The sequence below is a fragment of the Mytilus galloprovincialis genome, chromosome 8 (genome assembly GCF_965363235.1).
Source record: "Mytilus galloprovincialis chromosome 8, xbMytGall1.hap1.1, whole genome shotgun sequence".
NCBI classification, from domain to species: Eukaryota; Metazoa; Mollusca; class Bivalvia; order Mytilida; family Mytilidae; genus Mytilus; species Mytilus galloprovincialis.
In genome coordinates this window covers 6,575,433-6,600,313 of record NC_134845.1, presented here as the reverse complement: position 1 = coordinate 6,600,313, position 24,881 = coordinate 6,575,433, and the positions used below count along the sequence as shown (strand labels likewise).

The window sequence follows — 24,881 nt, the reverse complement described above, 5'->3', positions numbered from 1 at the left end:
CATCAATTGGCGATTTGATGCCGTCGGAGCTTACAATACAATACAGTTATCTCCTAATTAGCGTCGCTTTTGGGCTTGCTTAAACCAAGTGTATCCAGATTAAGTGCTAATTGCAAAATATCATTTGATAATCATGCATTTATACATGAAACAAATCAAAATCATAGTATATGTTTTTCGTTTATGTCGTTATATAATGCCTCTTTAAGGATAATGCTTCATCGGTATTAATACAAATAAACGACTCCAAACTAATATCTTTGACAAACATGATTATTTCAACTTTCCAAATTCGGCTTCCTTAGCAGTAACAAATCATTATGTATATCATATTAACTAAACAACTGCATTAGGTATACGGTAACTTTTTTTTATCTTATAAAAACGTTGTTGATATAATTAGAGGTAATTCATATGGACTTAAATTAGAATAGATTTTATCTCTGGTTTTGACCTTTGTTTTTAATAATTTACCGCATGTAAGTAAGTAAGTAAGTAAGTAAATTTTATTTAGAGTCGGCATATATATACATAATAACAGAGAAAACATGAGCTCTGGTGAGCTCTTTAACCGACTAATGTAATATCAAAAGGTAAAAATATCGACATAAAGGGAAAACCCGTGATAAAACTAATATAAATTAAAAACCGTGAATTATTCCCATAATAAAAGGAAAACACGGCAACTACTTTGAAACGAAGCATTCTAGGTAAAGGCAAATATTGCCAATCCTTTGGAGATTATTTGACAGAACTATAAAATGGACACCAAATAAAGGCAACAGTAGTATATCACGAGGGAAACACATCAATTATAAGAGAAAAACAACGAAACAAGAGAAATACTGAAGTGCAACAAAAAAACAAACGACAATGCAACATGCACTGAAATGAACTCTCAGTTAACAACTAGCATATTCCTGACTTGGTTGCTTACGATATGTTTATCACAAAATATGTGTGACTTGTTTGAGTTTACAATTAATCTTATTGATTTATATTGCAGATGACATATCTTGAAGTAACTATTTTCACCATCATCTGCAATATAGCAATGACTTATGCATTCAATTGTTCATCAAATGCAAGTTGTTTATGCGTCAACACACCATCAGGTTTGATTGCAGATTGTTCTGGCTTAGGACTTACTAAAGTGCCCTTATTTACAGATAGAGTTATATCTGTCAATTTAAGCAAAAATTGTTTGACAACGTTACCACCGGAGGGCAGTCTACCATCTAAATTAAAGTACTTAGATCTTTCGGTAAACATGATTAGGAATTTTAGCACAGATGGAACCCTACCATTTTCCACCACTAAACATATGTTGAGTCTGAATTTGTCTTATAATATGATTTTGTTAGATAGGGATACATATTTCGATGGAATTTTCAGGAACTTACGACAGTTGCAACATCTAGATGTTTCATATAATTCTTTAGGGAACCGAAGTTACTATTGTCCCGATGAAGTATTCCAGGAGCTTCAATCTCTACAACGTTTACATATTGATGCTGTTTTAAACGTATCATTCGGAAAGGGATTTCTTGCACTACGTCAGTTGACACATCTAAAGCTTACAGGATTAGCAACAAGAATAACCATACCTAACAATTATTTTCTTCACCTTCCAAACTTAATTTCCCTAGATATGTCAGCACAATGGGACACGCAAGGTTTATTTACTGGACTAGAACATATTGAAAGTGGAACATTTAGGAGACTTGCTCATTTGGAGATCTTGGATATATCGTATAATCGTAAGTTAGGTTTGTGCGGGTTTACAAATGTCACGCACGATCTACCTTTTACGTCAATCAAGGTTTTCAAAGCTCAATATTTGGCGTGTGAACGAGGTGGTAGTACTCTGCTATTTAACAATGACATCAAACCTTTATTGAATACCAATATCGAAGAGTTATACATCGATGGGAATAATTTGGATAAAACAGAAGCACGAATTACATTATTTATTCCGAAATCATTGCGTTACATTAGCGCCACAGATAACAGATGGATAGTTGGACCATACTCTTACTATGACATGCTGATGAATTTAACAAATATAAAAAAGATCGATTTAAGCTTTCAAAACAGACACCAAATGTCACAGTCTGTGAACTCATGGAAATGTGATCATATTGAATCAGTTGCTGAAATAGGTTGCTTATGTAAGAGGTATCCGTATAAAGTAAATACTCATCATCTAACATTTAAACCAGATTTACCTTTTAATCAGAAATCTAAATTAGATAATGCAAACCATTCCGCGACCCTCCATTCTTGTGTACCCTATTTCTATCCATCATTTCAACTTGTAATCGTACCACCTAATATTGAGGAAATCAAAATGGAAAGTGCACGCGTTGGATATTCAATTCCACCTTTATATATTAGTACATCAGCTGTGAAGACATTAATTTTACGGAATAATCAGCTATACTCCTTCATTGGACCTATGTGTAACTTTACAAATCTGCAATTTCTTGACCTTTCTGGAAATAAAGCAACAGATATTTCATCATATGTATTTGGAGCTTTACCAAGTCTTCGACATTTGGCGCTTGATAATAACATACTCGGTAATTCGAAAATCTTCTTCACTGTTGATTCAAAACATTTATTTGAAAACCAAACGAACTTAGCATTTTTAAACATTTCATCGAACAGTATTTCCATTTTGTTTCAAGATTTACTACTGCGATCGACATATCTCAAGCACATATATTTAGACCATAATTTGTTGGTAGATTGGAATGTAACAATAGAACACATGAAAAACCTTGAAATTCTTGACATTAGCTGGAATCAAATATTGTACCTATCACCAAATGGAATGCAGCTGTTAGATAATTCTTTTACTACTAATGTCTCAATTAATATGCTGAACAATCCTCTTCATTGTTCGTGTGATTCTGTCACCTTTTTTGAATGGATACAAAAACATAGCAAACATTTTCTTCATTTTAAAAATTACACATGCAGTTATAAAGGCGATATTTATGAGATAAATACAGCAACTATGCGTCTGAAGAAAGACTGTGCATCGTATATTGAAGTAGTAGTGCTGTCAGTTATTCTTATCATAACGTTCATAGCAGTGGTGTGTACATTGTTGGTTTACCGCTTCCGTTGGAAGCTGCGATACTTGTACTATGTTATGAAAGGAGCGTATGGATATCATCGTCTTGAAACCGAGGATCATTATCAGTTTGACGCTTTTGTATCATACGCAGACAGCGATCGACACTTCCCTAAGGATGAGATGGTTGACTACCTGGAAAGACAAAGAAATTTCCGGTTATGTATACATCACAGAGATTTTATTGCAGGATGTGGAATAGCAGAAAATATCACGAATGCTATCCACAACAGCAGAAAAGTTGTTTGCGTACTTTCTGAGGATTTTCTAAAATCCGAATGGTGCATGTATGAATTCAACATTGCTTTAATTGAAAGAACAGTTGCCAGACAAGGTCAAAATATGATAATTATGCTTCGATTAGGTCGGGTGAACATGAAGAATATAACCACTGAAATAATGTACATATTAAAAGAGGATACTTATATTGAATATCCCGAGAACGAAGAGGATAGAAGAATATTCTGGGAAGATTTTGCCGAATCCTTGGATTCTTAAACGGAGTTATCAACGTCTTACATATTGATTCCTTATCCAAATGAGTTTATTTCCATCGTCATATTCTCAACGTTTCTTCTTTCCACTTAATCATGTCATTCAAAAAGTAAATGGGATATGAAAACCAATGAGACAACATTCAACCATAAAATCCAAATAAAGTGGATTTAAGCAACTATAAGTCATGAACCGTTCGCATTCAATTATGATCAAGACCAATACTTTATAGTCGATTTAGCCATAAATTTAACAAAAAACATAAATATGACAAACAGGAACTAACTACAACTATTGGTTGGTATATTTGAGTTTTTTGTATTAGTTTTCCAAAAAATTATAACTATATAAAAGCAAATTCTGTTTTAATTTTGTCAAAAACAAAATCATTTAATGTTAATTTTTTGTATAAAATTATTTGATATTAATGATGTTATTTTCTATAACAATCAAAACGTTTCTGATTAGATTCCATTATTTGATTATTCGGAAATAGAGATGCAGAAACCATATACCCAGCTATCTATGCCTCAGCTTCGGTACATACGTCTAATTTGACTCCAACGGATATCTGAGTATCCGACTCTATCACAAACTAGTCGTTTTCAATTTTAAAATTGGTAATTTCATCAGGTAAGCAACAATATAAAAACTTCAGACGAGTATGTACAAAAAGAAGATTTTGTATGATTGCCAATGAGAGAACTCTGCACAAGAAACAAAATGACACAGAATTCAACAACTAAAGGTCACCGAACGGCTTTCAACAATGACCAAAAACGATATCGCATAATGAGCTATGAAAGGCTCCGAAATTAGTAATGAAAACAATTAAAACTAGGAAAATAAAACCTAATTTGTGTACAAAATAATGAACGAAAAACAGATATGTTACACAGCAACAAACGACATCCACTGACATCTACAGTCTTCTTCCTTTGGATAGGTACACAAATTGTGGCCTGGTTAAACGTGTTAGTGGGCGCCAAACCCTACACATAATCTGGAACATTGGTTAAAAAGTGCAACTAAACAACAAACTAGTTGAATAAGGCTTAAATCACTAGATGGACACAGCAGAAAATACATCTAACAAAAACAGAGTTGACGTGACCGTGTACAAAAAGAAACTTAGTACAGATCTGGGAGTACTCGCAGTTACTTTCACCTAGTTCAAAGCCAACAAACAGTAAAAACATCATGCATTTAAGACTAAATAATCAATCAGTAAACATCAATATCCAATGGATTTAGCGTAAAACCGTCATAAACAGTCAGAGGAAATAATGACCATGTGTAATGCCAGGTACAGAAATCGACAGATTGTAGAGCCTTTTAATATGCATATGTATATACCAATACTATTTATTAAAATGAAGACGGGGTCTGATTGCCAATAAGACAACTCTTCACAAGAGACCAAATGACAGAGAAATTAACAACTATAGATTACCAAACGGCCTTCAACAATAAGCAAAGCCAATATCGCAAATTTAATTTGCTTTTAATTAACCAATAATTCATGTATAATAAAGTCAATATTACTGCCAATAGAAACAATATTCAAAGATCCAATTACAGTTTTGAATCGATAACTATTAACACAAGTTTATTTAAAGGATCCATAAGATTTTTACCGGATAGCTTCTTTATTTTCCTGCACGGTAAACACCACCTCCGTGCTATTCCGTTTAAGGTACAACCTAACTTCAAAACAAAATATATATCTATATAGATTAGACCGTTGGTTTTCCCGTTTGAATGGTTTAACACTAGTAATTTTGGGGCCCTTTATAGCTTGTTGTTCGGTGTGAGCAAAGGCTCCGTGTTGAAGGCCGTACATTGACCTATAATTGTTTTTTTTTTTTAATTGTTATTTGGATGGAGAGTTGTCTCATTGGCACTTACACCACATCTTCCTATATCTATCTATTGAATAATTTAGTAAAGGTTTAAAATAATTTGTGTAACGAAATCCCTGGCTTAGTAATTGACCAATAATACACAGTTTACATGCATTCAAATAAAGAATATCACAACAGACACGGGCATTACAAACGAATTGTGTTATATAAACACCGCAAGATGGTACCAACGGAACATCATCATCCAAAAAAGGAAAATTAACAACAGGGTACGAAAAATCACCCCTTTTGTGGTAAATGTTGGTGTGGAGTTCCCAGTGTCAAACTGAAATATCTTAAACTAGGAAAGGCCAGTTATTACCATTTATATTTAATTAATATGAAAGAAAGTTCATTTGGGTAAATTTCGGCAGTATATTAAAAGTTAAAAAAAAAATCTTGATTATTTAAAGAAACAGTCATCAAGAAAACTGTAAGGGTTGTTGAAAATATCAATTTAATGCAACATAGACGGGTCTTTACTGAGTCTGGTCATAAACCGAGATAAAGAACATTACAAGAAAAAGTAGACTGTTAAAGGCGCATAATAAATGGCCATAGGAAAATTTACAACCTCTCGTAAAACTTTGTTGCCGAAATGTACATTAATATTTTCAAGGAGAAAATAAACAGTTAAATATATTTTACATTTTTTAGCACGTGCGATATGCAAGAGAATTCGGCTGTCACTTATGTCTGTTAAAACGTACGCGCGTCCGCACTATCTAAGAATCAAAATTATGAGCCAAGATATTGTAAAAGAACGAATCCTCCTTTAAAACATAAGATCTTTGGAAGATACCTAGACCTATTATATAGATAAATATTCTGTGTCCACTTCACTCTTTTTTATCCGAGCGTCACTAATGAGTCTTCTGTTGACGAAATGCGCGTCTGGTGTATCAAGTTGTATGCTTTATATCTTTGATAACTCTTTACTCATAATATAATGTGAGCTTGAATTCTACGTGATGACGTTGTATTTCTTTTGCATTGATATGCCCCTGTTGTGTTAAAATCTTAATGTGGCCTGTCATTTTTGTAAATTGCTTTAGGTTTTCTCTGTTTTGCGTTTCTGATGCAGGTCAGGTTATAGGGGAGCAGCTTCCAACGCTTGTTTTCAATTTTAAATCTTCGATTCTATATTTTACAGTTGTTATCAAATAGTCTATTTCTATGTATGTTTGCGTTTGTTTTTGTTGAACTTCAAAGATTCTTTTTTCGTTGGTTTTTTTCTGTTAGTTGACGGGTTTACTTCTGTTATAGTTTATCTGGATTAATTTTTCTCAATCGATTTATGACTTTTGAACAGCGGTATACTACCGTTGTCTTTATTAACCTTAATACGAACACTTTTGTTTACGTCTTTGTTATATGTTTAATTGTTCGTTTAAATGATCTAATCTATTCTTTTATATGTCTGTAATTAAACGCATTTTTGCCCAATTTTGTCTGTTTGGATTGCTTTTAAAGTTTTGTAAATTTATGTGACTATATATCACTTACATATTAGTACGAGATATGCCGGGTATGAAACCAAGTTTGATCTAATAATTTCGTCGGAAAAATGTGTGTACTGTACAAGAATATGACAGTTATTTTTCATTCGTTTCGTTGGTTGATATAGACACGCGTTTGTGATTGTCAATCTTATAGCATTTTCATCATAAATATGATTTTGGAGGACGTGCTTGTCAACACCCTGTCGGCGTTCCAATTAGAACCATGAGTGCTCCTCCTTAAACATTAGACAAATGTCAATTTACCGCTAATGAGATGTCATAATCGTTAACGGTCAGGTTTCAATACATAAAAGTGAATGATGACAATTCACACTAGTTCACAGCTACCAACCGAAAGATAGTTGTTTATGTTCAGTTCTTATGTTGTTTCAAGTACATGGACTGTTATTATTGATATATAATTTGTAAAACTTATTTCAGACTTTGATCCGTTCTTTACATCAACTTTATTACAAATACAGAAATAAATATGATTGGAATCCCGATTCCATGTTAAACCGCGCAGCATTCTGTATCTATGTACCTGTCCCTTGTTACACTACAAACCATTAAAGTCTGAAATGGCCTATATCTGTACTCGACTGTACTGATTTTTACTCGACCAGTCTGAAGTGGTCTGACTTTTACTTGACATTACTCGACCCCAGTCTGAACCATACTTGACTGTACTGAATTGTACTTGACCCTTATCTTTGCCGTTGAAAATAGTCTGAACTATTACTCGACCAGTCTGAAACAGTCTTAACCTATTCTCGACATGTACTCGACCTATTTTTCCAGTCTAAACCATACTTAACCAAAAGTCTGAACAATACTCGACCAGTCTGAACCATACTAGACCAAAAAACCTCTACTTTTTTAACTGTTAAAATAAATTTCTTTTTAACTGAAACATATAACAACAGCCAACAAAATTTATAAAAAAATTTAACCTTATAAAAGAAATATATCTCTGATTATATTTAGGATAAAAAAAAATATTATATATATAACTTATATCAAAAAGGGATAAAATTAAATAAATAAATAAAACAATGTTTTTCTGATTAGTGGTGAAATATAAAGTATAACCTCTGCTTGGGGGCAAACTCATAAATAAGATCACACCTGGTCAGAGGTATTAAATTCTAAATAACATTGATTCAAAATTGCAACATCCTGTTTAAATTAAATAACAAGGCCTTTCGAATATACATGTATGTACTAGATAAGTAATACATGAATTTAAGAAAATAGGGCTTTCTTTTTACCTGTAATACACACATGTACTGAGGTAATTAGAACATATTAAGTGCTTTATGTATGCCATGTTAATTTGACAAAAAAATACTTAAATTAATTGAAAATGTTTTTTACTGTTACTTTGGAATACATTTCCTTTTTTAAAAAGGTTATCAAGGATTGCTATGGAAATTCTATTCTCATGATTATATTAAATTCTTGGTTTAATAAAACAAAACAATTAAGCTCTCATTTTTAAAAAAAATTATTAAGTTGTTTTATATACTATTGTATATACATGTATATCTTAATAAAAAAAAAACATTCACTTCATTATTACCTGAACTCAACTGACACCATAAATCTATACTAGGCTTAAGTTAATGGTGAAAATAGTCCAGTTACCATAAAATACTTCCGAAATATTCATTAAATTTTGAATATTGAAAATATTAGTCACAATTCATTTTTTTAGATTATTTGCTCAGCTTGTTTTATTTATATTTTAAAAGTTGATATATATTATTATGTAAGTGTTGATTAATATTGAGTTGAAGTTATATTATGATTGATTATAATTGTGAAATTTTAATTTCAATACTGTATTGAATACATTTTTAATTTGAAGTTGTTGTTCAAATTTTATTTTTATTAAAAAAAATTCCTAAATTGATAAAATTCAATTGATAGATACAAGGAATAGGTCTAGGTTGGTTGAGACTTGGTCGAGTATGGTTCAGACTAAGTCGAGTATGGTTCAGACTAGGTCGAGTGCGGTTCAGACTAGGTCGAGTACGGTTCAGACTCGTATAAAATGGTTAAGTACTGGTCAAGTACACATTCGGACTGTTAAGTATGGTTCAGACTACAGTCGAGTATTATCAAGTTAATCTCAGACCAATTCAGGCTGGTCGAGTAAAATCAGTACAGTCGAGTACAGATATAGGCCATTTCAGACTTTTAATGGTTTGTAGTGTTATGAGCCAGCAATTAAGTGGTTGTCGTTTATTGCTGTGTTACATATATTTTTTTTTCATTTTTTTTTTTTTTAAATTAATATGGCCGTAAGTTTTTTGGTTTGAATTGATTTACATTTGCCATTTTAAGGATTTGTATAGCTGAACATGCAATATGGGCTTTGCTTATTGTTGAAGGCGGTAAGGTGACCTACAGTTTTATAATTTTTGTGTCACTTTGGTCTCTTGTGAACAGTTGTCTCATTGGCAATCATACCTCATCTTATCATATATATTATATCTTTATTGATTTTTGTATTTATTAACACTCAAAATGGTATGGAAACTCAACGTTTTCTCGTTAACCATACATTCTTGTATTAGCACGTCTCATACCTCATTTACCTGTGTATATTATTCGCTTTGGCGACATTTTGTTCAAGGATATGACTCGCTGAAATGGTAAAACATCTCACCACTTATTTTATTGAGTTTGTATCTATATTGTGTCATAAATCAAATGTATTCGTTCAGTGTATATTCACTTGTTTGTGTTAATATGTCTTTTGATTGAGTTAAGCCATTTTAATTAATATTTTATAGTGTGTTTTTCTATGTTGTGATGTTACACTATTGTTTCAGGTAAGGGTGAATGATGGTACCTATTAAAAAAAATTCAACCCGCTGCATTTGTTTATAGCTATCCTAAGTCAGGAACCTAATGTTCAGTGGTTGTCGTTTGTTAATGTTGCTAATAAGTGTTTCGTGTTTCTCGTTTTTAATATAGATAAGGTCGTTTGTTTTTTTGTTTGAAGGGTTTACAATATTTATTTTTGGTGCCCTTTAAAACTTGATGTTCGGTGTGAGTCAAGGCTCCGTGTTGGAGACCGTACTTAGACCAATAATTATTTACTTTTACAATTATTGACTTGTATGGAGAGTTGTCTCATTGGCACTAATACCACATCTTCTTATATCTATTTATACATGAGATTCTCACGAAGAATAAAGAGAGACTAGTATAATTCTTGAACGTAACGTATAACTATGTAGATCAGATCCGCTACTTTCATTGTTCAGTTCAAATTTTGCTGACCATATGACGATCTTATAAATATCCAATTAAATTTTATAATAACGATTCAGAAACAATAAGTTTTCGTGCATAATAAAAAGTCTACAAGAAGATTTCATTGGTTTGTCTGTTTTCAAAATGAATTTACCACTGCTGTATGTGAGATCTGTAGTGTGTAACCTTTAGTGTAACATTATATATTGTAAAGTACAGAGTTCTTGACCTAGGGGTTAATGGAAAATCATGAGTCTACGTAAAGTTCGACATCATGACTTCGAAAAACGACTAAAGAAAATAGAAGTCAAACAACACCACACCCAAAGGACACAGTAAGAGGTAATGTAACGAACATACCGAACTTCAAAGAAAATTCAAAACGGAAATTCCATTTCAAATGACAAAATCAAAAAGCTCATGTACATCATACGAATTGAAAACTCATGTCAAGTTTTAAGATAAAATAACCAATTAACAGTGTGTTAGGTTTTATTGCTGTAAAGAATAAATAGTTTTCTTCATATATAAAAGAAAGGAATCCATAACTGATACAAGCACTCCGTCTATACAAAACACAATGCTTGTATTAATTGTGTGTCAAGCAGAAATCAGCATATTCAACTTAGACAAAAGAACATACATGCAGTTTCATAATTATTTTGGTATTTGTCTTGTTATTGTATACTTTTATTTAAAATCTTTATTAAGTATTGTTGGAGTATATAACTTTAATAAGCACAAGAAAGGGGAAAATGGATGATCTTGTAGATGACTGTTCTAAATTAGAACTTTTTAGGTCGCCTTCATTCATACAAAATGTGACATAAACCAATTAAACACTGAAAAAGACAAAAAAAAATCACGAACAGATATAAAATATCCAAATTACTTCATAAGCAACATTAAGAACCCCAACAAAAGCAACTGATTTGATGGGGGATGAAAACTTTTAGTATGATATGTGCATTTTAAAGTGAAATATTCTTAAATGGATTTCATCGCCAATTTCTACCCGTGTAATATAAGCCTCATTGATGGTTAACATTATTGTACCCATGTATATACGCAATAGCTGTTTTTAAATCATTATATGATGTGCTCCTCATTCGTAGGAGGAAGTTAGAGAAAAAAAGAAGACAGTGGTTGAAGAAACTCCCAAAGGGTAAGCCGATTCTATGCGAAAGTGACCACGGCCATATTGTTTACATATTATGTGATAAGTCTGATGTCATTAAAACATTACTTACAGAGAGGCGACAGATACCAAAGGAACATTCAAACGCATACGTCGAAAATAAAGTGATAAAACAGAAAAGAAAATACAGCAAAACAAGAGTACACAAAACACAACAAAGAAAAATAAAGACTTAGCAACAGTCAACTAACTTGTTAAGTAATGGTATTCCCATAGACTGTCAATCAAATTTATTTTATTTACTTATGAATTTGTTGCGATCTTGAATAGGTAGAAAGGAAATAAAGCTACTATTACCCTAACGAAATTTATAAGGCTTTGTGTTCACTAATTGATTTGAGCATTGATGAATTATGGTATTCCTTAGACTCCAATTATACTGCTAAACCAGAATTAAATAGAAATAAATCAAAGTCGCACCAAATTCCATTATATTGACAACGAATTTACAATGTGTAAACAAAACAAACAGACATAATGGATCAAATTAAATTTAAAAAAAATGTCACAAATAGGGGTACAGCAGTCTTCATTGGGTTATAATCTTAATCACTATAAAAGCAAACAAATATGCAATAAATAAGTAATAAAAGGCATATAGACAGAACACATTATTAAAACGATAAAAAAAACAAGAATGCAAAAATACCATAGAACAATAACACAATGACGGAACGTTTAAGTACAGAGCCACGTCATATGTGTCAAAAACACACAAAGGCATATAGAAAAAGCACGTTAGCACAAATGAAAGCAAGAATACAAAAATTAGCATATAACAATAACACACTAAGGGGATGTATAAGTATATAGTGAAATCACCAAAAACAGACTAAACAGAAAATTATATTCATGAAGACAAATAAAAGACTACTATAACACGTTATTAAGATGAAGAAAAAAAATGTACCAATATATATTAATACTTTTTTTTTAAAGGACGAGACGTTTTTGGCATACCTGTGGTTCATCAAATTTGACTGATCAAACTGGATAATACAATGAGAGAAATTATATACATGTTAAATACTTATTTGATATTAGTTACTCAATATAAAATGCACATTCAAAGTCAACTTGTTAATTTAGCCATGAAATAATTAAGTCTAACAGAAGGATATTGTTGTATAGAAATCATAAAATCGGAGGGCAATGCATAACAGTGTTTGTCAGATCTGTTTTGATATATTTTGTATCTTGTGTATGTAATCACTCACGAACTTTATAATGCATTGATTTCTCATCACTTAAGAAGCTAATGATTCAGCCATATCTTCCCAAAATATTCCTCTATCGTTTTCGTTTTCGGGATATTCTATATAAGTATCCTCTTTTAAGATGTACAATATTTCAGTGGGGATATTCTTCATATCTATCCGACCTAATCGAAGCATAATTATCATATTCTGACCTTGTCTTGAGACTGTACTTTCTGTCAATGCAATATTAAACTTGTACATGCACCATTCAGATTTCATGAAGTCCACCGAAAGTACGCAGACAATTTTTCTGCTGTTGTGGATAGCATTCGTGATATTTTCAGCTATTCCACATCCTGCAATAAAATCTCTGTGGTGTATACATAGCCGGAAATCTCTTTGTTTTTCTAGATAGTCCACCATTTCATCCTTTGTAAAATGTCGATCGCTGTCTGCGTATGACACAAAAGCGTCAAATTGATAATGATCCTCGGTTTCAAGACGATGGTATCCATACGCTCCCTTCATAACATAGTACCAATATCGTACCTTCCAGCGGCAGCGGTAAATCAACGATGTACACACTACAGCTATAAACGTTATTATAAAAATAACTGATAGCACTATCACTTCAATAAAGGAGGCACAGTCTTTCTTCAGAAGAATGTTTGTCTTACTTATCGTTAGATCAACCCCTTTGTAATTGTATGTGTAGTTTTTAAAATGTAGAAAATGTTTTCTGTGTTTTTGTATCCATTTAAAAAAGTTCAAAAAATTACACGAACACTGAAGTGGATTGTTCAGCATATTAATTGAGACATTTGTTGTAAAAGATTTCTCTAATAATTGCATTCCATTTGATGATAAGTACAAGATTTGATTCCAGCTAATGTCAATAATTTCAAGGTCACTCATATGCTCTATTGTTACATTCCAATCTACCAATAAGTTATGATCCAAATATATATGTTTGAGCCTCGTCGAACGCCAAAAAAAGTTTCTGAACAAAATTGACAGCCTGTTCGATGACATATTTAAGAACATTAAATTTGTTTGGTTTTCAAAAATTGCTATTGAATTATTTGTGCTGAAGATTTTCGAATTACCGAGAATATTATTATCAAGCGCCAAATGTCGAAGACTTGGTAAAGCTCCAAATTTATATGAAGAAATATCAGTTGCCCTATTTCCAGAAAGGTCAAGGTATTGCAGATTTGTAAAGTTACACAAAGGCCCAGTAAAGGAGTATAGCTGATTATTTCGTAAATTTAATTTCTTAACTGTAGATGTGCTAATATAAACAGGTAGAATAAAATATCCGACTCGAGCACTTTCTATAATTATTTCCTCTGTATTAGGTGGTACGATTACAAGTTGAAATGAAGGATAGAAATATGGTACACAAGAATGGATGGCTGTGAAATAATGAGTTTTATTTTCGTTTTTACTGGTTGTCAGTTGATAAGATTTTAGACTGTTTTGTTCAAATGTTAAATGGTTTATATTTTCTGTATATAGAAATCTTTTACATAAGCAAGCTATTTCGGCAACTGAAAATGGCTGAGCGCATTGCCAAGAGCGTAAAGACTGTGATATCTGGTGTCTATTTTGAAAGCTCAAATCAATTTTCCTGATATTTGTTAAATGGTGCAGTGTGTTAAAGTATGCATATTTCGCAGGTATCCATCTGTTGTCCGTAGCACTTAAGTAACGCAATGACTTGGGAATGAAAGTTGTAGCATGGAGTTCTGTTTTAACCAAATTGTTCCCATCGACAAATAACTCTTGCAGTTTGGTACTAAATAAAGGTTTTATGTCATTGTTGAACAACCAGGTACTACCACCTCGTTCACATCCAAGATATTGAGCTTTGAACACTTTAATCGATGTAAAGGGAAGATCTTGAGAGACATTTGTAAAGCCACACAATCCTATCCGACGATGGTAGGATATATCCAATACCTCCAAGTAAGGAAGTCTTCTAAATGTTCCCCTTTCAATACATTCTAGTCCAGAATACATTGAAACATTTCTGTCCCACTGTGAAGACATATCAATAAATTTCAAGTTGGGGAGATGACGAAAAAAGTCATTATGTACTGTTTTCCGTGCAGATAATCCAGTTAACGTCAGGTTTGTCAATTTAGGGAGTGTAGAAAATTTCTTTCCGAATGAAACATTTACAACAGCGTCAATGTGCAGACTTTGGATCGATTTAAGCTCTTTAAACACTTCATCAGGACAATAATAACTTCTGTTATCAAATGAATTATAAGAAACATCCAAATGCTGTAACTTTCCTAAGTTACGGAATACACCATCAACATATATATCCCTATCTAACGAAATGTTATTGTAAGACAAATTAAGGGTCATAAGTTGTTTTGTGGTGGTAAACGGGAAGAGGCCATCTGAATTAAAATTCCGAATCTTGTTAAACGAAAGGTCTAAATGTTTCAATTTCGAGGGTAGTCTGTCGTCCTGAGGTAACTGTGTTAAGAAGTTTTTGCTTAAGTTGACTGATATAACAATATCTGTAAACCAGGGCACTGACGTAAGTCCTAGCCCAGAACAGTCTGATAAAAAAACCTAATGTTGTTTTGATGCATGTACAGGTTGCATATGATGAACATTTGACTGCACAACTCATTCGTATATTGCAGATGATGACGAAAACTATTGCTTTAAGATATCTCATCTACAAAATAAATTAATAGTATTATATGAGAATACGAAAACTTTTCATTATTCAAATTTTAATTAACTTTCTATTTTAATTATTTTGTTGAGTCGCTGTCTCATTGTAAACAGCTGTTATATGAAAATAATCCATACAATGTATATAATTGTTATACTATTTGAAAAATGTCTAATGACATGTGTCCATATCAACAACTTGATCTGTTGATATAACATGCATGAACTTAGTTCTAGGGAAACCTTAATCGAAGATCACAGGCTATTGTACCAATCATAATTAATGGAGACATCAAAATTATTCGGTCGGTCTCAAATATGTTTTAAAAATTATTATTTTTAAAAAGAATAAAAACCATTGTGTATTTGTACACATTTTAGGCCACAGATTCCTTGGTTATGCAAAGTCCTTCTCAGTCTTGGTAAACAATATCTTTTAAAACTTCAAAGTGCTTCATTTTGATTTGTCTTAAAATCGACATGCATGAGCCAGAACAATTCCCGTTCTTATGATGGTAAAAAAAATTATAGCGTCAACTACACCATTATGTCACGTCAGGCATAGTAATGTTTTAGTGGGGAAAAAACCAAAGCGTCGAAAAAAGAGTCACATCGTCAATTTGTGAGGCCGGAAATCTCTGTTAATCGAAATTACATCAGGTCGGGAGATGATACAATGGAGAGATTTCTCCAATGGCGTCAACTATTGACAACGTTTGTAATATTGTCAGATCATAACCACTATTGATGATTTTAAAATATTCGTTAGACAGTTTTAAAAGCATTAGAAAAAACAAATTCCATAGAGATTATTTTACTAACCACTCAATAAGCATGGTATTGGTCCATTGATTTGAAACACCTTTGCATTTGGCCACATTTCTCTTTTGTAGAAAACAAGTGTAAATAAAAATGAGTTTTATAGCGCACAAAACCTACCACTTGTATGACAGTTGTAAATACTTTATTTGGGTGAAAAAGCCAAACAGACGAAATTAAATTCTTTAGAACAATACATGTTAATTGAAACATACCTGCGCCTTCTAATAAGATTTTTACAGAGTGTATGTTCTACTGTTGAGACAAATTATCTCAAAAATAGAAAACAGCTCAAGATGAAAATTTGGATCGATACTGTTATGTTGGCGAGATTTAAAATTCAGTTCGACAAATTCTGATGTAATCATATTGTTACCTTTTTTCATTGCACTTAATAAAATCTTTATCATTAGATTGATTACTCATTCATTGCAATGTAAATTCACGACTTAGAAGCCTATTTGATATTTTATGGATAGTACATAAAGAAATAGATAGTGAAGGTGTATGAAGAACAGTTGCAAGTTGATCACCGTTCACAATAATAATCAAAGGACGATAACTGTGTTCCTTGTCTTTCTTAAATAAACAAGCCAACAATTCTGAATACTCTTGGCATGACATTAGCTTGATCAATTATAAGACAATTGATCACTTTTTTATATATCATATAAGGGCAGTTTTATATTTGAACTTTTGATATTCTATTTTAAAGTTTAAATTGAACAATATCAACTTGCAAGATTTGGGCTTTATCAAACTGAATATAATAAAAATTGCTATTAAAATACACTCGTATTTAATGTATCGTGTGATTAAAGTAATAAAATGCTACTTTGATGTATCTGATTTATTACATTTATTAAAAACTCATATTAATATGATCGTGTGAACCGCTAACAATCGATGAATATTATGATAGTATCTGAAATGAAGCAGGTATATTTATCATTTTAAAGTGCTTTTAATACAAATTTTCTGACATCTTTATAACGCGTTTTAACTTTTATTTACATATCACCCCATAGTATACTTGCTTCTAAAAGTTAAGAAACAAACACAAAAATCAAAATATGAAAACCTGTCAGTCACGACGTGTGCCACATGTGGAGCAGGATCTGCTTACCCTTCCGGAGCACCTGAAATCGCCCATTTTTTGATGGGGTTCGTGTTGCTAAGTCTTTAGTTTTCTGTGTTGTTTCTTGTGTACTATAGTGTTTCTGTTCGTCTTTTACTTTTTTTAGTAATGGCGTTGTCAGTTTATTTTGTATCTATGAGTTTACATTTCCCTCTGGTATCTTTCGCCCCTCTTTTTGAAATGCATCATCCTGATGATGGCTGAAAACATTGACGGTACAAATTTCACTGCATCAGATGCACATTTAGGCAATACATGTCTCATCAATCACGCTCGAGGCAAAGTTATTTGAAAATTTAAACCCTTTTAAAACAATGAAGAGCTCATTAACCAAAAAAGGGAGGGAAAGGTAGCAAACGTAGAGTAAAGTATCAAAGCTTTGTATGATGTAGACTTATTCCTAAATCAAACATAATTTCCATTATTTTGTAACTACAAATTTTTATTACAGAATATATGTTTGTTATACATAGGTATCCCATTCAGTGGTAGAAGTACATTATTGGTAATAGGGAACGGCTTAAATACATATTTTGGTTAAGTGATGGGACATTGTTACAGAATATCTACCCAATAAAAAAGTAAATTCTTTATGTTCATGCAGTATGACAATTTGACACCATAAAATCAAGGCAACTGTAGTTTACCGATGTTCAAATTATGTTAATCAATATGAAAGAGACAAATAAAGGGAAACCAACAATAGATGAGTAAGTCGTAAATACTTCAAAAGGACCGAGCGTGTAAATAGGCATAGTTGGCGTCTCCTGATATACATGTAGATGCATCAATGACTATTCAATTTCCCACTCTGTAAAAATTTCATAAATGTGAATAAAATACAATCGGAATTAGATAAGACGACTATACTTTTATCTAAAGATATACAAGAATTGTTCCTGCTTTGTTTCATAAAACAGAACGAAAACATATATACACTTTCTTGTCTTTGCGAGGGATTAGGCCACACCAATTTGATTAGTAGTTTTTACGATGATCCCGCTCCTCTTTTGGAGAAATTGACTTTACAATGAAAAAAAAATAAGTCCCACTACCGAAACATTATAGTCCGCATGCCGCCCTAAAATAAGTTTCCCCTTAAAATCTGTTATCACGATGCCGTTTTTCTATAATATACATATTACTCCGATCGATTCAAACGCATGTGTGATATATGGATCTCGGAATAAAAAATCAAAAATCTTGATGCGAACATGCAGTTTTGTCAGCCCTTGGCCGTGGTTATTGAAGACACAATTTTCCGAAGGGCATCTCGTTTTACCTTTGATTCTTCCTCAGATGACCAAAATCACATTAAAATGTGTAAGAACCACCGTCATCACCTTTGGGCATCATTGTAACAGAACAAGATGAGAAGATACTATACAGATCAGATTGGTATAAAGCAGAAAAAAACATATAATTTTTCTTTTGCAAAATATTACTTACATATTTGATATATGACACATGATGCGCTATTAAAATTTAACACGTGTAGCCGAAGAGGCTTTTTTTTAAGAGTTACATCCCCTTACACTGTTTATCTTATTAATAAGTGTGCATTTCCCTCGTGTCAAAATAAATAATTTCTAATTTCTAATTTGTTCGTTACATCCTCATTAAACTTCAATCAATTAAGAGCGAAGCGATCCGGTGACTTTTTACTGGAGTAAGCTACCCATTACTATTTCATTGGTGAATCTCTTAGGATCACTTATTAACCGTAAGACACAAAGGCGTTATATGGAAAAGAAGATGTAGTATGATTGCCAATGAGACAACTCATCACAAGTGACCAAATGTCACAGAAATTAAAAACTATAAGTTATCGTTCTACTTTAAACAATGAGCAAAGCCAGCCCGCCAATACTGCATAAACAGCTATCAAAGGCCCGGAAATGTAAATGGGAAGCAATTCCTACGAGAAAAATAACGGCATAATAAATGTATAAAAAATTTACGAAAAGAAATATGAAACACAGCAACAAAAATCAACTGAATTACAGGCTCCTGACTTAGAAGAGGCACACAGATACAGAATTTGGTGGGATTAAATAAGTTAGCGGGATCCTAACCCTCCCTAATCTCGGACAGTAGTGTAACAGTACAATATGTGAACGAACTATACACATCAGTTGAAAAGTGGATATACAAGTACCCGGCTACGGCCACTCTGTGTAGTATTTCTGTGTGTATCCATCTGATGATGTTTGTGCCGTCCCAAGTCAGGAGCCTGTAATCAGTGGTGGTCGTTTGTTGAAGTGTTACATATTTCTTTTTCGTTTATTGTTTGTACATAAATTAGGCCGATGGTATTCTCGATTGAATTGTTTTATATTTATCATTTCGTGACCAGTTATAGCTGACTATGCGGTATTGGCTTTGCTCACTGTTGAAGGCCGTACGATTACCTATAGTTGTTAATTTCTTTGTCATTTGGTCTTTTGTGGAGAGCTGTCTCATTGGCAATTATACCACATCTTCTTTTTCATTATAACTCATCAGATGGATACAAATAGAAAAACATCTAACAAAAGCGCAGAGTGAACGTGGCCGGGAACTTTTACATCCCAACAAATAAAAACAATAAATAAAGATTTAATAGTACTTGCAGTTACTGACATCTAGTTCAAAGCCATAACAAATAATAATAAAATCATGCATCTAGGACTGAATAATCAATCAGTACACATCCAACAGAGAAAAAACATGACCTTGAGCAATGACATAATTCATGTATCGACAGATTGTAGATCCATAGAAATGCAACTGAATAATACAATAATATTTGTAAAAAAATAAACGACGTCCTGATATATAACAAAACGACAAACAGAATACAAATTTTACTATCAACAACTAACAACATATGAAGTACAGGCCCTTGATGCGGGATAGGCAGATATAGAATGTGGCGGTTTTAAACTTATTTTTGAGCACGCAATATGTCTGGTGTGGTCAAAATTGTGGTCAAAATAATTGAATAATATACGAGTGCCATACAAGCGAGAAGTTTAGCTAGCTATTAAACCAGGTTTAATTTACAATTTTATTCATAAAGAAATGTACCATCAGAAATATAACCGTTGTTTTCCATTCGTTTGACGTGTTTGAAAATTTGACTTGCACAGACATGTTTGCCACTGGTCTTTACTCAAACAACGATTCACTAATAAATGCATTACTTAAAAAGTGTGAGGTAAATGTATTGTTTGTCTAGTACATGTATCTCGGATCCGTTAAATTACCCTTACAACTAAAAAAAAACATTGCCCCCTCCCTTTGCCAAATACTCCTTGGAGAAGAAATACCATTTGAAACAAACAGAAAAGATAGGAATACAGTGATCCCTAATATATCATTCCTTCTTCTCCTTCAATCTCTGTACCGATGTAATGCATTGGCTTTATGAGAATAAAATGACATATTCTTCGCCTGTAAGCACGCTGCTGCAGCCTACGTTTTCTAATGCTTAATCTAGACATCTTTATTATTTTTAAACTACTGCAAATCATCAAAATGGCTTTCATAAAAAAAGCAACCATTTAACTTAACATGGAGGAGGGGGGGGGGGGGGGGGGGTATTTTGTTAATTTATCTGAGCCAGAAATTTTTCCGAGCAAACGTTTTATTCCGGTTTTTTTTCGATGCTGGTAATCAATTTTTTTTTCTTCAACATTTAACACTATAATGTATTGGGAAACTCTTGATTTAGAATATTTTTGTATCATCTGTAGAACAATTTTGATCTAAAGAATAGAGATAATATAGAACCTTCTTTTTTTTATCCAATTGGGGTTCTTAATCAAAACAGCCTTGAAATGTTCTTTAATGAACATAATAAAAATCACAAGTAAAATTAATATATAAAATTTAGTCCTGGTGTCTATGATGAGTTTATTTACAACCACTGGGTCGATGCCACTGCTGGTGGAGATTTATTTCCCCGAGGGTATCACAAGCCCAGTAGTCGGCACTTTTTGTGCTGATATGAATTATCATTGATATTGTTATATTTATAAATTATTTGTTTACAAAATTTTGAATTTTTTGAAATACTAAGGCTTTTCTACCTCAGGCATAGATTACCTTAGCTGTGTTTGACAACACTTTTAGGAATTTTGGATCTCAATGCTCTTCAACTTCGTAGTTTATTTCGCTTTTTTTTTTTTTTTACTTTTCTGGATTCGAGCGTCACTGATGAGTCTTTTGTAGACGAAACGCGCGTCTGGCGTATATATAAAATTAAGTCCTGGTACCTATGATGAGTTTATTAATAAAATGCAAATATGTTGAAAAATAAGAATTCTTAATCAAAACAGCCGTGAAATGTTCTTTAATGAACATAATAAAAATCACAAGTAAAATTAATATATAAAATTTAGTCCTGGTATCTATGATGAGTTTATTTACAACCACTGGATCGATGCCACTGCAGGTGGAGATTTATTTCCCCGAGGGTATCACAAGCCCAGTAGTCGGCACTTTTTGTGCTGACATGAATTTTCATTGATATTGTTATATTTATAAATTATCTGTTTACAAAATTTTGAAGTTTTTGAAATACTAAGGCTTTTCTACCTTAGGCATAGATTACCTTAGCTGTATTTGACAACACTTTTAGGAATTTTGGATCTCAATGCTCTTCAACTTCGTACTTTATTTGGCTTTTTTTTTTTTTTTTTTTTGGATTCGAGCGTCACTGATGAGTCTTGTGTAGACGAAACGCGCGTCTGGCGTATATATTAAATTTAGTCCTGGTACCTATGATGAGTTTATTAATAAAATGCAAATATGGTGAAAAATAAGAATTCTTAATCAAAACAGCCGTGAAATGTTCTTTAATGAACATAAAAATCACAAGTAAAATTGATAAAATGAAACAGCTGTTTTTTTGGCTATAAACACAATTAAATATGTTTCTGACATTTAAAAACTGAATATATTTAATAAGTTACACAATTAAAACCCACTTAAAAAGTATACCGGTAGCAAAAAGAAAACCAATCGCTATGTCGGAAAGGAAAATTATCCATCATTAAAACGCATCAATGAACTATTTAACAAAACGAAGGGCGGGATGTATTGAAATTATTCATTTAAGATACATTTTGCAGTCCTGCACACATAATTTACAAGTAAGAAACTAGACAGGAAAAATAATTAATTTCATTCCTTTCAATTGTTACTAACTCTCAGTTAATGATACTCTACGTGGATCGAAGTTGATATCCTAACTCACATAACTCTTGCAACACAAACGTTTTCAAGTATTTGAAATATTTTATGAAGAGTTCACTGCGTATCCTTGAGACCTCTTATTCAATATTTCAATTCTGAAGTATGGTAATGTAGTTTCTGCAAGACGTCTAAACATAGTACGTAAAACCGATATTTTAAATGACTATAGTATAAATGTATTTAGCAAAATGTTTAGGAATTTTTGGTCTTCAATGCTCTTCAACTTCATACTTTTTTGCCTTTTTAACTTTTTTTTATTCGAGTCACATTTGAGTTATTTGAAGACGAAACGCGTGTCTGGCGTAAATTTAAAATTTCAATCCTCGTATCTATGATGAGTTTATTTACCGAGTGTTAACTGCTATTTGTTGATAATTAAAATTAATACGTTATATGCTTTTAAGGTCACTAATTATACGTTAAACAATATCGGACGTGAAAGTGTACTTTATAACAGCCACTGAACTATACAAATATGGATAATGTGACCATTGTATTTATCTGTTGACCATGTAATACCATAGGATTATTTGGAGATCCGGCTAGAGACGCCCATACATACACTTATAGTCACAATATCAAAAACCTGTTTCAGACAATTGTAATGCACAAATATTGTACCGGCTAATCGGTAACAAACTTCAGGCAAATAATACATACATAATGATAATGCCAAATAAAATACCAGCATGATGAGTCGTTAGCGCCACTTACATAGGTTATTTGACTACAGATTCAATATAAAAGCTTATACAACAAAACGCTCTATAATTCATAGGGAAACTCATTAAATACATTCGAAAGGTTATATCTTCCTTCTTGTCGAATCTAATAATGTTAACTCGAAAGAAATGCTTCAAAATTTTCTCATATGTTATATTTACTATTACTATCAATAAGACCATTACAAAGAGAGACAGCTTTACCTTGTACTCTATGGTCTGTATAGGTAACGTTCGATCACATCAGGTATTTTAAACCATGCAGGTGTTAAACGAATTCACTAGAGTAAAAATGAATATCGTAAGAAACGATGGGAAAAAACGTTCAGCTTTCAAAGATTTTAAAGTCCCTTTTTAATATATCATTACAATTTAATTGTTAACAATCATTATGTCACATTAGGCAGCTAACGAATAATTTTAAATATAGGGAATCAAATTGGAATAGCATATTAGATTTGATGGTTACCAAATTTCTTTTAAATTCTAGTACAAAATATCATTTAAAACATTTGTGATTTCTGAACCCCTAAGAAATTTTTATCCCAGATTTTTCACCAGCAATGATTTTTGAATGTACAAACTATGGACATCTTTTAAGAAAATTTGAACTTTAGGTATGCCATACAAGCGACGAGGGAAAGTTTCCTTAAACGTTTTTACAACACTGGACAAGGCTACAAACCTTTCACTTCGTTCCCTTGCACGATACATAGCTTTGAATATTTGAAATATTGAGAAAGAAGATCATGAATAATCCGAAATTCCCATTATTCGAGTCTATAATTAAATGATATATCTTAATTCTCTAAAAATAATTTTGTTCCACGTTATATATCAGAGAGCAAACTTTTTAACACACTTTTTTTCGTCTCAACCATTTGGTTGAGATTAGATGGTTTACCAGGCGTGTAAACTATTGTAAAATTTAAGCGATTTCTGTAATTGAGTTCTTATTTTATTTCGATATCACCTCTATTTCTCCTATTGGTTCAACAGAAAAAAAATACCTAATCAAAAATCTTTACTTCTTTCAGAGGCAGATTGTGAGCTTAGATGACCTGTGACCCAATTTTGTATTTCATTTTTCTATTAAGTAGATGATATTTTATAGAAAAATATAGGGAAATCCTATCTTATTTTTTTTAATTTATACCCGCGAGCTCTGTAAGTACAAAGTTTTGCATTTTTTTTTTCACGGTTTCAATTAGTTAAATGTTTGTTTATTTTTTGAACAATAAGTTACAATGTTTACATTTGAGTGTATACAGTGATGGTAATCTAAATTAAATTGAGAATTGGGGAAATGTGCCAGAGAGACAACAACCCGACCATTGAAAAATACAACAGCAGAAGGTCACCAATAGGTCTTCAATGTAGCGAGATATTCCCGCACCCAGAGGCGTCCTTCAGCTGGCCCCTAAGCAAATATGTACCAGTTCAGTGATAATGAACGCCATACTAATTTCCAAATTGTACACAAGAAACTAAAATTAAAATAATACAAGACTAACAAAGGCCAGAGGCTCCGGACTTGGGACAGGCGCAAAAATGCGG

At 32.3% G+C, this 24,881-nt stretch overlaps 1 protein-coding gene across 1 annotated transcript; it reads left to right on the top strand.

The window, feature by feature from the left end:
* Positions 1-1,012: 1,012 nt before the first annotated feature.
* On the top strand, positions 1,013-3,821 carry LOC143043093 (toll-like receptor 4). Its single transcript, XM_076215560.1, has one exon. It carries the CDS (start codon positions 1,055-1,057, stop codon positions 3,638-3,640), a length of 2,586 nt encoding a protein of 861 aa, XP_076071675.1. The 5' UTR covers positions 1,013-1,054; the 3' UTR covers positions 3,641-3,821.
* The last annotated feature ends 21,060 nt before the right edge of the window (positions 3,822-24,881 follow it).

What these genes read in the sequence shown, in the direction of transcription:
- LOC143043093 (XM_076215560.1), top strand. Translation starts at nt 1,055, where the DNA reads ATGACTTATGCATTCAATTGTTCATCAAATGCAAGTTGTTTATGCGTC.